We start from the raw sequence: 17,357 nt of genomic DNA, 5'->3' as shown, positions 1-17,357 counted from the left end.
ATCTGGAGTCATCCTCAACCATCCGATCGTGAACAGCTTGCTCCAGAGCTATCGGATCGTGCAAAATCGCTCGCGGACCGCGGCTAAACTACACCCACATGAATTTGTCGTGCATCGGCTCGACAGTCACCCGCCACATCAGCGCTCCTTGCCCGCTACTCACTCGCTCGTGTGAGTGCTCGATGGACCGCTTCAGGGTTGCCTGGGCGACACCCACACGCATCGCACGGGCCTGGCTTACGCACCATGTGCGCCCGCACTGGGCCGCACGCTCGCGGTCGGCCCACGCATCCCCCTGCACACTAGGCTGTGCACCTGCTGGGCCACGCACCCGCTGGGCCGCACACCTACGCATGGCTGGCCTACGTATCTGCGGGCCCATGCACCCTATGGGCCCATCTGCCGTCCGTGGGCCCTACCAGCCTACCTCTTCATCTTCTTTCGTGCGTAATTTTTCTATTTGGACTCCGTTTGGGCTGTTCTTGGGCTTATTGGACTCCGTTCATCATCCTAGATCTCACTGTGAGCTTCTTATGGATCGAATCTCAAGGTGTATTTTCTAACATCCTAAAGGGCAAAGATGAAAACTCGATCTTCAGATCAATAATACCCCAAAGGGCATAGGTAAAATCCGATCTTCAGATCGGTAAAGTCCCGAAGGGCATAGGTAAAATCCGATCTTCAGGTCGATAAAGCTCTGAAGAACACAGGTAAAATCTGATCTTTAGATCGATAAAGCCCTGAAGGACATAGGTAGAATCCGATATCCAGATCGGTAAAGCTCCAGAGGGCACGGGTAAAAGCCCGATCTTCGGATCGGTAAAATTCGAAACAGCAAAAATAAAAAAGCTCAATCTTCTGATCGGGCGTGCTTCTACTTCCCATGTCTAATCTAATAACTAACCCCAAGTAGGAAATAGGGGCAAAGTGTTGGTGTGCTAAACTGACCCCAAGCCACATGGCATCATCACACAAGATTAAAGGATCATCGATCTCAAAGTATCGAACAACTATGCATCAGGCTGCTTACAAGTGATAAGGTCGAGATATTATCGATCTAAAGCAAAGTATCTCGATGTCTCATATATCCAGGACGTCAGGAAACTCAAGTGGTAATGACCGAGCTCCTTTATCTCATGTCGGTATTCCACCGATCAACCACTATGGCAACAATCACTCTGTGGAAGTCCCCCGCGGCCTCCACAGCTAGGCCATGATCCTGCATACAGCTGGCTTTGATCTTATATACAGTTAGTCGATACAGCTAAGTATGATCTCATTTTCAGTTGGTATGTACAACTGTATTCCAGCTTACTTATAGGTGGCTCTAACCGTCTAACAAACTCCTCAACGGCCTAACAAATTCTGTAACGGCCTCATCAACTCTATAAATAGAGGGTCAGGGATCCTTCAAGGGTAAGTTCATAATTCAAAAATTAAGGGAGACTCTACCGATGGAAATTCTATCAGTTCTCAAATGAGAGCTCTAGTTCCCACTCAGTCTGACTTTTCTAGTTCCACACAAATCCTCTTCTTGTGCTCTTCTACTCTTTTTCACTCACTGTTCTTGAGCTCAAAGTTGACTTAAGCATCGGAGGGTCAAGAATCAGAAGATCCCCACCCAATTTTTGACTTGCCTTGTAGGTCTTCTTGAAGCCATTCCAGATCAGATTGCTAGCTTCCAGCTTAGTTTTGTCCAATCTGCTCCAGTCTAAATTTTGAGCTTTGCAGCAACCATATATATATTATAAATAAAAATAATATTATTAAAAATATATATAAATTTGAATAGGCTCATGAGTTTTTAAATCGAGTATCTTGTTATTCGAGCTCGACTCAAAAAACTATTTGAGCTACTCGAGCTCGATAATAGTCGAATCGAGTCGATCTTGGACTCGAGTTAAGCTCGAGTAGCTTCCGAACAGCTCAACTTGTTTGTACTCTTAGGCATAATCTTGATTAGTCTAAAGTTAGAAAGAAAAAGATTAAAAAATTAGATATATTATAAGATAAATAGATAACAAGATATAAAACTAATGTTGAATAAAAGGATTCACTTATCGACATATGATGACATATTTCTTTTGACAAGATAAATATTTGATACATATTTATATGGATGTTTGAGTTATTCTGAATATTTATTATGGGATTTTATGCTTTATTGCTTATTGTTATTTTTAAATTATATTATTATATTGGTATAGATGTACGAAGATTCTTACTAAGCTGTAAAGCTTGCCTCCCTTCATTTCTCTTTATCTTCTTAGAGTTGCAGGATACTCATAATTGATTATGATTTGGGTTCATGGATGAATAAATGAAGTGACATTGATACTTGATCATATGATTAAAGGAGTTGAATTTATAATTATACAAATTTTATCAATTATTATGAAAATAGATTATTCTTATTTATGGATATTGAGGTTACGTTAGATTTTAAGGCCTTACATGATCTATAGGATATGACTCTAGGGTTCATGAGGTCATGTCACGTAATCGATCTGGATGCAAAGTTCAGGATATGACAACCTGATACAGGCCAAAACGGACAAAACTTCTGACTAAGCTAGGATGGGCACTCCTTACCTTTCTCTCCACAAGGTATCTTTTAAAGGATAAAATCGTGAGGCCCCATGCCATGGGCCAGCCGAAGCAAATGATATCTCATGTATGTGAGAACGGAGACCGATCCATCCGAGCCTCTGACTGCAACATATGTAACAACTACCTCCCACATATAGTTCCATTATTTATACTTATATATAATTATCCTTAAATATAATAACTATCCATTCTAATAGTTGCTTCCCACATCTAGCCTTTACTCTTGATAGTTCCAGTAACTAGTGCCAACTACTTGGCTACTATGCACATATACAAGGACAACCACTCTACAACTACCAAACACAGTGGTTGTGCCTTGTCAGCCTTCAATTTACCTTGGTAGCTTGTGTTAAACATCTTTTCACTCATTGAACCTATAACATAATCTATTCTTCGAAATCCAAGACCAGTATGATCGTCTCAATATACGACTAGTCAATAGCCAAAACTTGATCCTTTTAGCCTGCTTATTTAGATTAAAGCTAGAGTGTACCTATGTAACATAAGTCTTCACCCTTGGTATGATTTTTCATAGTTGAACTTTGTTCAACCTAACAAGAGTCATGTGATTCTGACTTGCACTAATTCAATGAAACCAGCTCCACATGTCGCTTGCTCTCAATCATCAGCTAGATTATTAAGATACGGTGTAAACAATTATATATTATATATGTGTTGTATAGTATAAATATATATTATAGATTATAAATTATATATATTATTATTATATTATATATAATAATATATATATATATATATATACATATATATATATATATATATATATACATATATATATATATATATATATATATATATATATATATATAATGCGTATATATGTATGTATACTGACCATTAGATGCACAGATTAAGAGTTCTCAAATTTTATGAGTTTTTATGTTTAAGTAATTTAGAAGTAGTAGTTCATGTGCATCCAAAAGCTCAGATCATTAATATATGGGATTTTCATTATCTAAGTGTGTGTGTGTGTGTGTGTGTGTGTGTAGACACACACACACACAGGAGTAACAAACTTCAACCTGACCCTATACATATATATCAACTATATATACAAGAGTAACGCACTTCAACCTAACCCTATCTATCTATCTATCTATATATATATATATATATATATATATATATAGACACACACACACACACACACAGGAGGAAGACACTTCAACCTGACCCTATACATATATATCAACTATATATACAAGAGTAACGCACTTCAACCTAACCCTATGCATATATATCAACTTTTATTAGATGAAAAAGAGATGTTGAAAATATGATTTTTTTTCTATTTTTATATTACTGCATTCGCTAAATATACTTTTTGACAAAGGAGCAAATTTATGAGCATCAGTCAGATGAAGCTTTCTGTCATCTGTCACTTCCGTTGTTTCCTCTTTTTTTTTTGTGTGTGTGATCGAGCAAGGCTATCATAGTCAAAGAGACTCCTTTCCAAACCGTTGTCTTCACACCTATGTTCACCAAAAGGTAAAACACTTTTTGACCAAAAAGTAGAACCAGTCATCTCGTCTATCTGAAGCGAAATTTAGGTTGATGCCACTCGACCCGTAACTTTTGACCCATTGGTCTGCCTCCATAGGCCAAACATCCCATTTTTCCTGAGTAGATTATAGTTCTTCAACGCCCTATTAACTTATAAAACAACGGGGCAAATGCAGTAGCATACATGACAATGATCATAAAAAGATTTACCATGTAATGGGTAGTTGTGGAAGCAAGAGGTAGAAATTTCTAGGAACCTCTCAAGCCTTTTACTTGACAATAAATAAAAGCGGAAGGACACCATCCTACTAACACCCTCCAACTCCATAAAGGTAGTGGCAAATGGCCTCACAGTCATCAAAATCGGCAACTGAAAATTATGAGACCACCCAGTCAAAATAACTACTAATCTCCCAAGTGCCAGCTAGCCTACTATACCAGAACAAAACAAGTGCAACCAAGCCTAAACATGCGATGGACCCACCCCTAGACTTGAGCCTTATGATGGCTATTGGCTATGTTCTTTGGAGATAAAATTCCAACATCATGCATTGCTCATGCTTCATAGAAGACCTATCAAAGATGGACCCGCTTCCTATCTATGTACTGAGTTAATCCTGCTAGAATTGCCAACTTGAGTCCCGTGCAAGTCCGTCAGTTCATCACCGACACTAAATCATCCAAATGCACCACAAATAATATAAAGCCAAGAAAGTCCAGCAATCAAATAAAAATCTTGCACCATCCTGCATCTAGGCTAAATATAATTTCGGTAAATTCAATTTTTCGAAAACCGACACTAAATCATCCAAATGCACCATAAAGAATATAAACCCAAGAAATTCCACCATCAAATAAAATCCTTGCACCATCCTACATGTAGGTTAAATTAAATGTTGCTGAACTCGATCTGTTCATCAAAATTCGCACGCATAGGAAGCAAATGTAAACATGACGAGGGTTGTAGACTTGTAGGGCAAGATCCAATGATTGTTGTGAATTGTGTGAGATTCCAATTCATGGACCAACTGGCATGCATTTATTTAAAATGCATGTCATATCATGAGGCACACAAGTATTGTGTAAATTATTATATTATAACATTGATGATTAGAAGTTATAAGATGCTACCTTTATTGGGATTTAAAATATATAATTTACCAACAAGCACATGGCCAAAATCACCATGTCATTATGTAGCTCCAAGAGAATTCAGCTAGAACAGCAAAGCAACTTATAGACAAATGCTGGTACATGAAAGCTAAATCAAGTCATATGTGTATCCTACATGACAAGATCTAAACTTTGTATGTTAGCATGTTCAAAGGCACGAGGTGTGGCCCATGTCGGCCGAGATTCAAAGCATGATTACCGTGAAGGACATGTCCCATGCCTTAATGCCATCATACATTCCCACCTCCATCATACATTCCCACCTCCCAAGAAATTCCATTGAACAAGCCTGACTTCCCAGCTTTTCAAAAATGGGAAACAATTTATAGGTATTTATGATTACAAGAAGGTGTGTCTTAGGAGTTCTATAAAAACCTTTGCTATTATGCAGCAAGGATCGCTTGGATATCTTGTCACATTTTCTTAAATTTTAATAGAAGCATTGGTTATCAAAATTATCTACATAAATCAAATATTTGGAGAAATTCACAGAGATGGGTAATCACTATGCTATAGTCTAGTTCACAATATCTAGTATATTTTAGACAGAATCTTAAGAACATGAAAAATATTACTTAGCCTTCTAGTAAATTTTGAAGAAGTAAATACTAATTGCATTTAATATAATCAAATAAAAAGCAACAACTGGTTACCTTCCATTCACACACCATTCCTCATTTTTCTAAGGTTAAAAACAACTCAACTCTTTGTGCCAAGCACAAAGCAAATAGAATCTCCAGCCAGCAGGACATTATATTAACAACACTTTCTTTCTTTACACCCACATCGTTATAAAAGCGTATAAATGCGCTGCATGACATAACATTAAATGATTGCTGACCAAATGTCAACAAGAGAAACAAAGCAAGAAAAAAAAAAAATCCAGATGTAGTAATATATTTTCATGACAAATGTACAACATCTCTCCTTTTTCATTTATATATTTTGGCTTCCTAAAATATTAATTAACATGAATATGACCTAGGCTCCGGCTATCATCATATACACTTCAAATAACCGAAAATTCTCTTCCTTTTGAAGTAATTAAAAAATATATATATATATATATCGGATTCGGATGTAGTGGAGCGGATTCGGGTCGTGTAGGAGGAGCCGCTTCAGGAGTCCTCGATGGAGAACGGAGTCTGGAGGAGATCGTAGGGAGCCCAGAGAGCATCGAGCGGGCAAGGCCGCCCGGCGTCGAGCCTCGCCCACGGCTTCCCCTTGCCGCTCCAATGGAGGAGGCTTACCGGACCCGGGTGGAGATCCCGGCACAAACCCCGGTAGTTGTCCCCTCCGAGGCCGTGCTGGTTCCAGCGGTGCTCCACCGCCGCGATCCGACCCGCAAACACCAGCAGGAACGGCGGCAGTGACCCCAGCTCGTAGATCCGCATCCGCTTCTGGAGCTCCATCCACTCCTCGATCCTCTCTGTGTACGCCTCCTCCCTCCACTTCTCCAGATCCATCACCATGACGCCGGTGTTGAAATAGCACGCTTTTCGCCCTTCGAATGCCATGGAGAGCGCAGGATTGGACCAAAAAGAAGGGGTAAAGTACGAGGTAAAATTCGCGTTGCAGTACTCGGGGGCCGCGAGGGCGATGCCGTCGGGGAGCGGGGTGGAGGCGAGGGCGGCGATGTCGTCGACGAGGACGAGGTCGGAGTCGAGGTATACCACGCGGCGGGCGCAGTCGGGGAGCAATCGCGCGAGGTACGACCGCGCGTAGTTGAGCGGGCGATCCAACGCTTGGCGGATCGACGTCGAGATGAGACCCGAGACGAGGGAGTCGTCGAAGGGGTAGATCCGGAAGGAGAGGGAGGGGAAGGAGTTGGAGATGGTGGTGTTGAGGTAATCGATCGCCGAGGAAGCGACAAAGTGGAACTGGATGGATTGGGGGCAGGAGGTGTGCTGGAGGACGGAGTGGATCGCGGCCATGGAGCCGCGGAGGTAGGCGATGTCGAGGGTCATGGCGACGTGGACCATCGCCGACGGCGAGCAGGACGCGGCGGAGGAGGGTGGGAGCGGCGGAGGGCAGCCCGGGGAGTTGTAGAACTGCGGGGCCTCCCGGAATCTCGGCACCCCATCTCCGCCTCCTGCTGCTGCTGCGGCGGTGGCGGCAGCGGCGGAGTACAGAAGGAGGAGGGAGAAGCCGAAGAGGAGGTGACCGGATCGAGGCATTGGTCCGACGAAGGAGATCGAGCAAGCGTCGGCCACGATGTGGAACTTGAGAGAAAAGAGTAAGCATGGATATTTATATATAAAAGACGCTCCGGAGCAGTCAAACCAAATGAAAGTTTTTTTTTTTTTTTAATGCGTTGAGATTGGTGTTGAGTCAGCCGGGTTTGATGGGAATGGATGGCTGGATGCTGATGGGAATGGGAAAGCGGCGACCCAGTGACTTCGTTTATTATAATCTTTTTATAGGCGAACAAGATAATAATATCTTTACTAGTTTGCAGTTGACGTACGGGGAAAAGGTCGCCGACAGTAGGACGCGGGAGGCTTTCGCCGGACTGTAGAATTACGATATTGCCCTCACTGGCAGAGGTGGACAGGTGTACTGCACCGTACGCGGTGGAAGGGCATGGAGGTCTAAACAAGGGAGCTGGCTGGAAGTTGCGGACGTGGTGCCCGTGGCAAACCTGCCACGTTGCGGTCCGAAACGCCGCCTCGTCCGCGCTCTCTGACACGTTCAGCTGGCACGCGTAAAAACCAATCCCGGAACGACCAGGTAAAATTGCCAGTTCAAAAGCGCGAAATATGAATTATTCAACCTAGTAGCTCTAGATTTTACCTTGCTCATTCAAATTAATCTCAAAAGGAAAATGAATAAATGATATATGAAATAAATTAGTATTTGTCCATGTAAATAGAGAAACTTTATATACAAAAGACAATAGAAAATTTGGGTGATAGGAAGCTCTGTTTTAGCTCTCAAGTCTAAATTAATCAAGTACAGCACGTGTTTAATTACTGGGAGACGCTGAGATGACCTCACTGCTTGAGGTTAACTCAATTAATATTATTCTAACCGACAGACATCTTCTCCGGTACTATAGCCAATTAAATAACCCTAACATAGTTACATCGGGATCGCATTGTATCTTTCGTGGGAAAGAATGACCGATCTTTTTTTCGTGACATCAATCATGGATCATGCGTTGCACAGCTGTCAAAACATTCAACCTTTCTCTTTATCTATCCGTACAGATTTTATAGCAGTCATTATGCTATCCAATGGTTGATATCGCTTAAAAAGATACATCATTCTTTCACATGAAAGATATAATTCAAATCCATTTTCAATCAAGTTTCATCAGCAATGATCAAATCTTCAGAATCGTTATAACAGTAAAAATAAGCTTCTCTTGCTTCATTTCGCCATCCAGTCAACAGTAGATGGGGGTTGTAGCGTCCCCATCCACATGTGACCCATCACCTTTACCTCCTTTAATTCATCATTAAGCAAAAAGTCTCTCACACCGTCACTCTCATATTTCTAATCAACATAGATATTTTTGCAATCCAGTTAGGTAGTGATCCTTGTATGTTTTCCTTTAGCTGGGAAGGCCACGTCTTGCTGTTGTTGCATCCTTCTCTTCAGTGCGAGCTTTCTTTCTGGCTTCTAGTACTTGTTATGTTTCAGGCCAAAGAGTTGGTGTGGATGGGTTGCTTGGCTTTCGTGAAACCTCTGCAACTATTCTAACTCTTCAAGATAGGGCAGGAGGATGCTTTAATTTGTGTCCTGCCTTTCAGGCGTATGGGTACTCTTTTAAGAGGGGCTTTCACTTTCGGTGTGGTTCACTCCCACACAGTGATGGGTGGCGCCGGGGAATTAATTAACACAAGGGGGAGGTGGAGTGGGCATTTACGCATCAGCACATGGTGTGGTGTCGTTCTCTTCTGTACTGCTAGCATATATAGCAAGGCTCTCTTCCCTTGAACCTAAGTACTTGGCCCGGCATATTTAATGAATCTCATGCATCTTCTTCATTTCCAAAGCCATCATGCTAATGCTTATAAATTATGCATGCGGGGTACAATAAGGGATCCGTGCTCATAAATTATCTTCATAATCGAAGGTTTGAATTGAGTTCCCATGTCATATTGGTTTGCCGTATATAATGGCTTCTTTTGGTACAGTTATCCGATTCTTGGCTACGTGGCAAAATTAAAAAAAAAAAATCATCTAAAAATCACATCAATTTTTGATCCAAATCGATAAAATATCGATCTGATTTGATTCTTAGATCGATTTTATGCTGATCTGAATTAGTCTGGATTGAATTTCAATAGAGTATATCATGATTAGCTCAGTTTTTGTCCGATCTGTCATAAGGGACATAGGAGACATCCGTCGAGAACCGATCTAATCTAAAAAAAAGATAATTACTCTATAGCTCCATTACAGCTGTCGTCCAACTCTACAATTATTATCTTTCAGCTATACTATAGCTAATTACTACGTGGCTGAACAGCCTACGATTTCTATATAGCTGATCATTCTATTATAACAAACTAACAGCCTAACAAATTCCTAATGGCCTAATAAACTCTCTTAACGATCTAAGCAAATCCTCTCTATATAAAGAAGGATAAGATACTCTTCGAAAAATAAGTCATAATTTAAAGAGTCCAGACTCTGCTGAACTCTTTTCCCACTGAACGAAACCAAAAGTGCTCACTCTTTTCGTTCAAAACTTTTCTCCTTACCTTCCATTTTCTCTATTTCCACTATTTATCCTCAAAACTAACTGACTTAAGCATAGAAGATTCTTAAACTGAGGGGTATCCCACTGATTCTAGGATTTTTTTTGCAGATCCACTCGCGGTCTATATCAATCTAACTCTTAGCAATTCTCTAGCTTGATTTAATACCGACTTTATTTTCTTTCCTCCAGAGTTTTACAGTAACAGCCTCTTTGTCTCTCTTTGCAAGCATTGCAATATTGACGTGCAGCAGGTCCGCTTGAATTGAGAATGGCTACAATCCAAATTCAATCTATATTCAAATTGGGTTGAAAAATTAAAGCAGAACCTAATGCAATTCCCTTCAGATTGGATCAAAAATAATCTAAGCAAAAATCATGGTACACAAATATAAATTAATCATTTTATTATAAAATAACAATCGGCAAAATGTAGATCCTATGGCAGGGCAATTGGGGTTGGTGGTGACTCTTCCATGAGCCGATCCCCATATTGGTGGTCCTTGGCACCTGTTGTACTTTATACAATATATGACACCTTTCATTCATTTATTTCAAAAAGAACTAGAACAGATTGAAGCATGGCCAAGTAGAGAAACAAGAATGGGGCTGAACCCCAACCTCTTGTATCAACATAAGAGATATTACCAAGTCAAACCCTCACTTTGGTACAAAACCATTAGACTAATTATTAAACTAAGACCTACTTCATTGTTAGATTAAAATTTACGTCCCAATCATTTAGGTTTAAGAATTATTTTTAGAATAGAATCACAATGCTGAGCCCAGCTAATTAGAATGGAGTAATGCTCCAACTCAGCATGATCACCTACTCGTCAATTACTTAGATTGGCTTTTCTAATATTTTAGATTATCAATCTTTTTGGGAGCAATGAATTCTAGCTAAATCACGTGATGGTTTGTGTTGCCGGTTTTGATATGTACATGGACTAGCTTAAATGAAGCACTTCAACACATCTTAAGGTTACTAATGAGCATCTTCAAGTGACATAAAAAAAAGCACTATTTGCCCATAAAACTTGTATTGTAATGAAGCCAACAAGTTTTTTAATAACTGAGAATGAAGTTCCTCGCCTCTCACCTTTTGCCTTTTTTTTTTTTTAAGCTTTTGAAAAGAAAAAAAAAAACACATCAAGATATGTTTTCAATATGAATGATATGACACAGTCTATTCTATTCTAGATGATAGACACTCTGCGAGAGCACATTGTCAAGATACATGATATGTTTGTTATACTTTGTCCAAAGCAATGTTAAACTAATTTTAACATGAAACTACCCCTCCACCCTTAATCATGTTGAACTTATCTGCCTGCTAAGGGATCAAAAGTCATATTTATCCATCCATTGTGTTTGTCCAAAAAGGGGGGAAAATCCTCGTTGTATGTTGGCAAGACCCTTCCTGATATTAATTTGGATGGTAATATGTGATTCAAATCAGAGGATTTGATCAATAAATTAACTGAAAAGGCTCCAAATATGTTGATACAATATGCATTCTTGGCAATATGTATATATTAATTCATAGTTTTGGCCAATTGAACTTAGGTTTGATGGTTGGCACCATTTTGAGCAGCAAACAAGCAGGTTATATATATATATATATATATATATATATATATATATAACTAAAGTTATGTCATTCCTACCATATTTCTGGAAGAAAAAATTTATCTTAATAATGAGACATTATGAAATAGAGAGGGGCAGGTAATCTAGCACGGGACCAATATGAATCCTCATTGACCACATGAACCACGCCGGCGGCCACCGCCCACCGGCACCGGTGGGTCCCAATTGTCAGAGCCTTCAGGGGCAAAAGCTCCGGCTTACCCCCAATCCCACATGGCGATACCCTTGGCATCCCGTGTGTTAATGATACCATCTCTCAGCACCATGGATCAGCTGCGGCCGCCAGCACGCAGAATTTCAGATACAGAACAAATTTCACCGCTCCACGTGTCAAGCAGGGGGGGTACTTTCCTGCATCACCTGCTTCACATGGACGAGCACGTGGCATCATTTACTGCCTCCGTACATTGTGTCAGAGGCCGGATGGTGTACCTGATCCGCAGGAAACGCTCAGACGGGGAATTCGAAGTAGTACCGCGGCTATTGCGTCAGCGAATAACCCTGCATCAGATGAAGTCATTTCATACCAAAATATTATTATAATTAGAGAAATAATCAAAATAGTCAAAAATAATTATAGAAATATCAAAAGGGGATTATTTAAGCTGAGTTCTGACTTGGTTGTGGGACCTGCAAGTCAGTCCAAGTCAACAATGCTGCACTCTGATCGCTGTACTTAGTTGTCTACCTAGAATATCTATTTTTTAATGACTTATTTACACCATGGCATCCACATTATCTTCATGCACTTATCTTAAATATGTTTAAGGGCCCCACACCAACAAAAATGAGTACAGTGCAATAACGTTCGGCAAGGTGCATACACGAAGCTACAAAATAGGTTTACATAACCTATTTAAACTAGGTTTAAATAGGACTGGGTTGCCAAACAAGCTTGGCAGGGAGATTGTTGTTTTCCATTATCCACAGTGATTTCCTTGCAGTTTGAGTTCATCTTGAATGCTGATATGGGTTCTACGGGGTCTCTTGAAATGTAATTTTTCCACTTTGTGGGCCTTTACTGTAAAAATTAACCATGCAGAACACAAAAAGCAAAGTGTTTCAACCCAAGTCTGGTCTAGTCTTTTTCAAGGTGCACAGGGATATTCAGATGTTGGTGTTGCTAAAGAGTGAAAATTTCTTACAGAAGCCTTGATAATTCTAGGAAAATATTATGTTAACACCAACCCACACAACCATGAAAATTTCTTTTAGGGAGCAAGGGGTTGTGCCTGCATGGCATGCCTTCTGAAGCAATTTATTTCATGTAGTGATCATGATATTTAAGATAACATTTGGTTGGGGAATGAAAAAAGCATAAGATTTGGAACATATTTTCTACATACCAAGCGACCTTAAGAAAATATACATATGTAACTAATAGTTATACTAGGCAAATTTGCTTATACCAGACAGACATTGCAAAAGAGAGTTGTTGAATCTTAGTGGAAAAAAAAAAAAAAAAAAGAGAGTTGTTTAAACTATTCCTCATATAAAACTATCATTTATACTAGCCTTTTATCTTTTTATAGAAAAAACTTCAGCCAGAAGTTATTTCAAAAATAGTGGTGAAAAAAAAATATTGGAATAACTGGTGGCATAAGGGGTTCCAATTTTCTATAGAGATATTTTTTACTATTCATTTTTTTTTTTTCAATTACTCAAACCAAATGCCCTAGGGTTGTTCCTGAGGATTAGTGCTTAGCCCTGGTTTCTAGCTCATAAAATTGAACTTACCACTCAATAACATAGGCATAAATTGTTTAGTCATAGTACTAATCCAAGGAGAATTGCTCTTCAGACCTGGGACAAAATGTTATCTATTGAAACATAGAAACACTAATCCAACACACACACACACACACGAAAGTGAGCTGATAGGGCACTTTGTTCTGGTCTGCAGCTGTAGAAATACAAGATTGTGAAGTAATAGAAACTATCCTGAACATTTGATGGAGGATGTTCTCCTGATCAAGATAAGATGTACCCTGTCCCATGGCGAGCTGATTCGTCCACTGACAAATCTTGAGCAGTCCGGGACTTATTTTAGTTGGTAGACTTGCTTACTCATCCTATCCTACCAAGAGATTCCTTGTCTTCTTGTCATCATCATATAATTATACCAAAGGTTTTAGGCCATAAATTTATATTATATATGAGAGTATTTATCAAAAGATAACTATGGACATGAAAGATAATACAGTGGCTGGCCGGTGGCCTCGGTTTCTAGTTTGCCTTTCCACTAGTGGCCGACCTACGTCAGCACAGAGATGGATGACCAGCTTCATGACTGTGACTTGCTCACGACTGATGGTAGAGGTTGGAGAGCATAGAACATCATCCATCTTTTGGATGGCCCGCTCACCGATCGAATTCTCACCATCCCGATTCCTATCCATCAAAGCCAGAACTTGAAGGTGTGGAGCCATTTTTGTTGCTCAAGAGCTCCCGCGAGAGATCTATCTAAAATATGCAAGCTTGCAGTGAGTACCAAGATTGAGGCGGCTTGAATTTAGAGAGTGGTTGCTCATCCCAAGATGAGACTCTTTCTCTGGAAGATTGTTTGAGACCAACTTCCGATGCGTACATAACTCAAGGACAGGAGTATGGAACTTGCGATTTTCTATCCAGTCTGTGAGCTAGAGGATGAGTCGATGGAGTACAATGTTCGAGAGCGAGGCTGATCATTTGGAGGAGGATGGATGGTAATTGTGGGAGACAAGCAGCGATCCTTGGCTGGATCTCTTCATAGATGCGATTCACTAGAGTACTGTTGAGGGATTGACCTGTACTTGGAGGGAAGGATGGCATAAATCGTCTACCGGATCTGACTCTCTAGAAACAGCTCGATCTTTGAAGCAAAGGTGATACCCTCTCACTAGATGCTGAAGAGAACCTTCTGCGTAGTCGAGGAGTATAGCCACTTCAATGCTGCTGACCCGCTCCTTGATGTCTCCAATTTCTGAGGATCCCATGCTGCTCCTGTAGTAACCCGAATAGTTATTTTCATTTTTTGAGGGCCTCCTCTTTAGGCAGGGCCGGCCCTGGGGCAGGTCAAATTGGGCAACCGCCCCAGGCCCTAGGCCTAGACCTTATATTGATGTTCCAATAGGATACAAGGATGACTTTCTACAATATTATAACAAGAAAAATGATTAAATAGGTTAATGATGGATTTTATACACTATTTAACGAATATATCTATAGAAAATTATTGCACGTAGATTAATTTTTCAATGATAATTAATATTTAAAGTATGTTAATTTTTAATAGAGAAGATCTCATTTTTTCATTTAGCCCTAGGTCTAAAAAATATCAGGACCGGCCCTGTCTTTAGGAGTTTGTCAAAATTAATTTCAATGGTAGCATCAAAGATAGTAGGTGTGGTACTGGCTTTGTCATCCAAAGATCAGACGTTAGATTGTTGGTAATAGAGGATTCATATCTCTTTGAGCTTTCCGTCTTAAGAGCTGAACTTTGCGCCGCTTAGACAGGTATTATCCGTATCCGACAGGAGCTACGAACAAATAGGATTATCATTAAGGGAGCTTCTGCCACCATGATAGGCTGGATTCAGGATGACATGATGTAATTGAAGGCCCATCCACTCCATGACATTCGGATCTATCTTCGTGACCTAGCGTTAGAATCAGACTTGCTCAGAAACCTTGCAAGATATTTTATTTTTTAATTTTTTATAGTGTACTTATACTAGATTGGTGTGAGCATCTGCTTGTACCAAAAATAATAATAATAATAATACAGTATAAACTAGGTACCAGTGGACTTTAATCTTTTGAAAATTACTAATAAAATGTGAAAGAAGGGAAATAAATGTATATATTCATCAATGGAGCAAACCAATTTGTCTGCCAACCTTTTGCTAAAATCCCAAAAGTGAGTCTCTATGAAATAGTCTCAATGACACAAAAATAGGGCAATTTTTAGGGCATATTTGATTTTCGATCAGAATCAGAATAATAATAAATTCGAACAACTATATCTCTCAATATGTTTGGTTTGTGATTAGAGTCGGAATTGAAATTAGAATAAGATTTAAATATTAAGAGAAAGTATGAATTAGATTTTAGATGATTGAAGTATTCTCATTTTTCTCTAAAATCAAAATAAGAATAAGACTCCTCCCAATCGAATGGTTAGAATGAGTCATTTATTTTCATTTCTATTTCGAAGTTCAACTCTTCTCAACCAAATATGACCTTAAATTCGTGGTTGGCAGTTTTAGGTCATGCCAAGCCAAGCCTCCTCATCCAGTTCCCTCCCACAAAAAATGGCCCTACACTGGTTCCTCCTCTTCCTCTTGTTCCTGAGGCAATAAAATAGGAGAAAAATCAATATGTTTTGCTTTCTTTCTTGGTCCACCATCTAGTTTGTTTGTCTGCTTTTCTTATAACAGTTGAATATAATGGCATTTCTTTGATCTCATTTTGCTGAAGATCCATCTCGGCAATTTGTTATCTACTTCAAACGTAGCATAGATGCACAAATATTTTTTTTTTTAAAGGCTAAAGAAAAGGGAGTCCCAGGCCCAATGAACTACGGGTGAGAGCACGTCTACCTTTGTTGGATAACCGGTTAGCAAATCAAAAAATCCACAGCATGATAAAACACAATAGCCATCATTGTCAAAATAAAATTTCGATCAGTCATCCTCAACAAGGAGGATCCAAACCAGGGAATAGTTCCAAGCATATGGATGGATCAATGGTATTGAAGTGGCTGGAAACAGTGACAATTAATAATGGAAACAAGTAATAACACAAAAACAAGGAAAAGGAGCACTGGGAGTCGGGTGGGGAGAAGCATAGGGAAATGGAGCACATACTAAAGGCAAATCAATGTGCTGTGAAGAATAAGAGCAATCTATTTAAGATTTTTCACCTACAAAAATAATACAAAAAAAAAAAAAATCCTCAGATCACAAGAGGTTTGGGAAGGCTAAAATATATGACTGAATTGCAACAGACATGATTGGATAGGTTCTTTGAATGAAAAGCACCGAGATGACATAGACTAGCCAAATAATCATGACCATATTGATCTTATCCCAACTTTCTTGGGGTCAGCTTGAATCATCCAGTCTATTTGGATGATAGCTAACCCCACATATATTCTTCAAATGCCATTTTATTAAACGTCTGTGTCAAGATTTATTCAAGTTCTTCAAGGAAAAACGGAAAGATCTTGGACAACGTAATTTATGGGATGCTTGGAGAATACACGGTAATGGCAAAGAGCCAAGATCGGCTGGAATGGCTGCATCACTGCGGTTCATCTGAAAGGCACGTAATGCCCGGACCTTTACTGCATTAATAACGCTGATTAAGAAACTACAACGGAAGCTTTGAGCTCTAATCTCATATTCGATCGTGGTCTGTGGTCAGAAAGACGAGTTGTTCATGTGCAGAGCACGGTTCACCTCGTAGGCATGTTGTAGTTTCTCCATTTTTGTTTGATGATTCATTTTCTTAATGAGTTTCTGATGGGTGACCATTCTCTTGAAGGAAAAAAGAACAAATCAACAGACCCATATGAATGGATATAGACTGTCAACATGGCTATTGTAACACATCATTACTTCAGTTTGTTCAAAATAATGAACCTTGTAATTAAATAATCTAGCTTATGAAGTAAAACAATTCTAACGTTTCAGAAACGAAGTTAATG

At 39.6% G+C, this 17,357-nt stretch overlaps 1 protein-coding gene across 1 annotated transcript; it reads right to left on the bottom strand.

Annotated features, from left to right (window-relative positions):
- Window positions 1-6,176: 6,176 nt before the first annotated feature.
- LOC105060045 (probable galacturonosyltransferase-like 1) lies at window positions 6,177-7,541 on the bottom strand. Its single transcript, XM_010943632.4, has one exon. The coding sequence runs from the start codon at window positions 7,482-7,484 to the stop codon at window positions 6,426-6,428; it is 1,059 nt and encodes a 352-aa protein (XP_010941934.3). The 5' UTR covers window positions 7,485-7,541; the 3' UTR covers window positions 6,177-6,425.
- Between the last annotated feature and the right edge of the window lie 9,816 nt (window positions 7,542-17,357).

Source organism: Elaeis guineensis, chromosome 6 (assembly GCF_000442705.2).
Source record: "Elaeis guineensis isolate ETL-2024a chromosome 6, EG11, whole genome shotgun sequence".
NCBI lineage: Eukaryota > Viridiplantae > Streptophyta > Magnoliopsida > Arecales > Arecaceae > Elaeis > Elaeis guineensis.
This window is presented reverse-complemented; position numbering and strand designations above follow the sequence as displayed.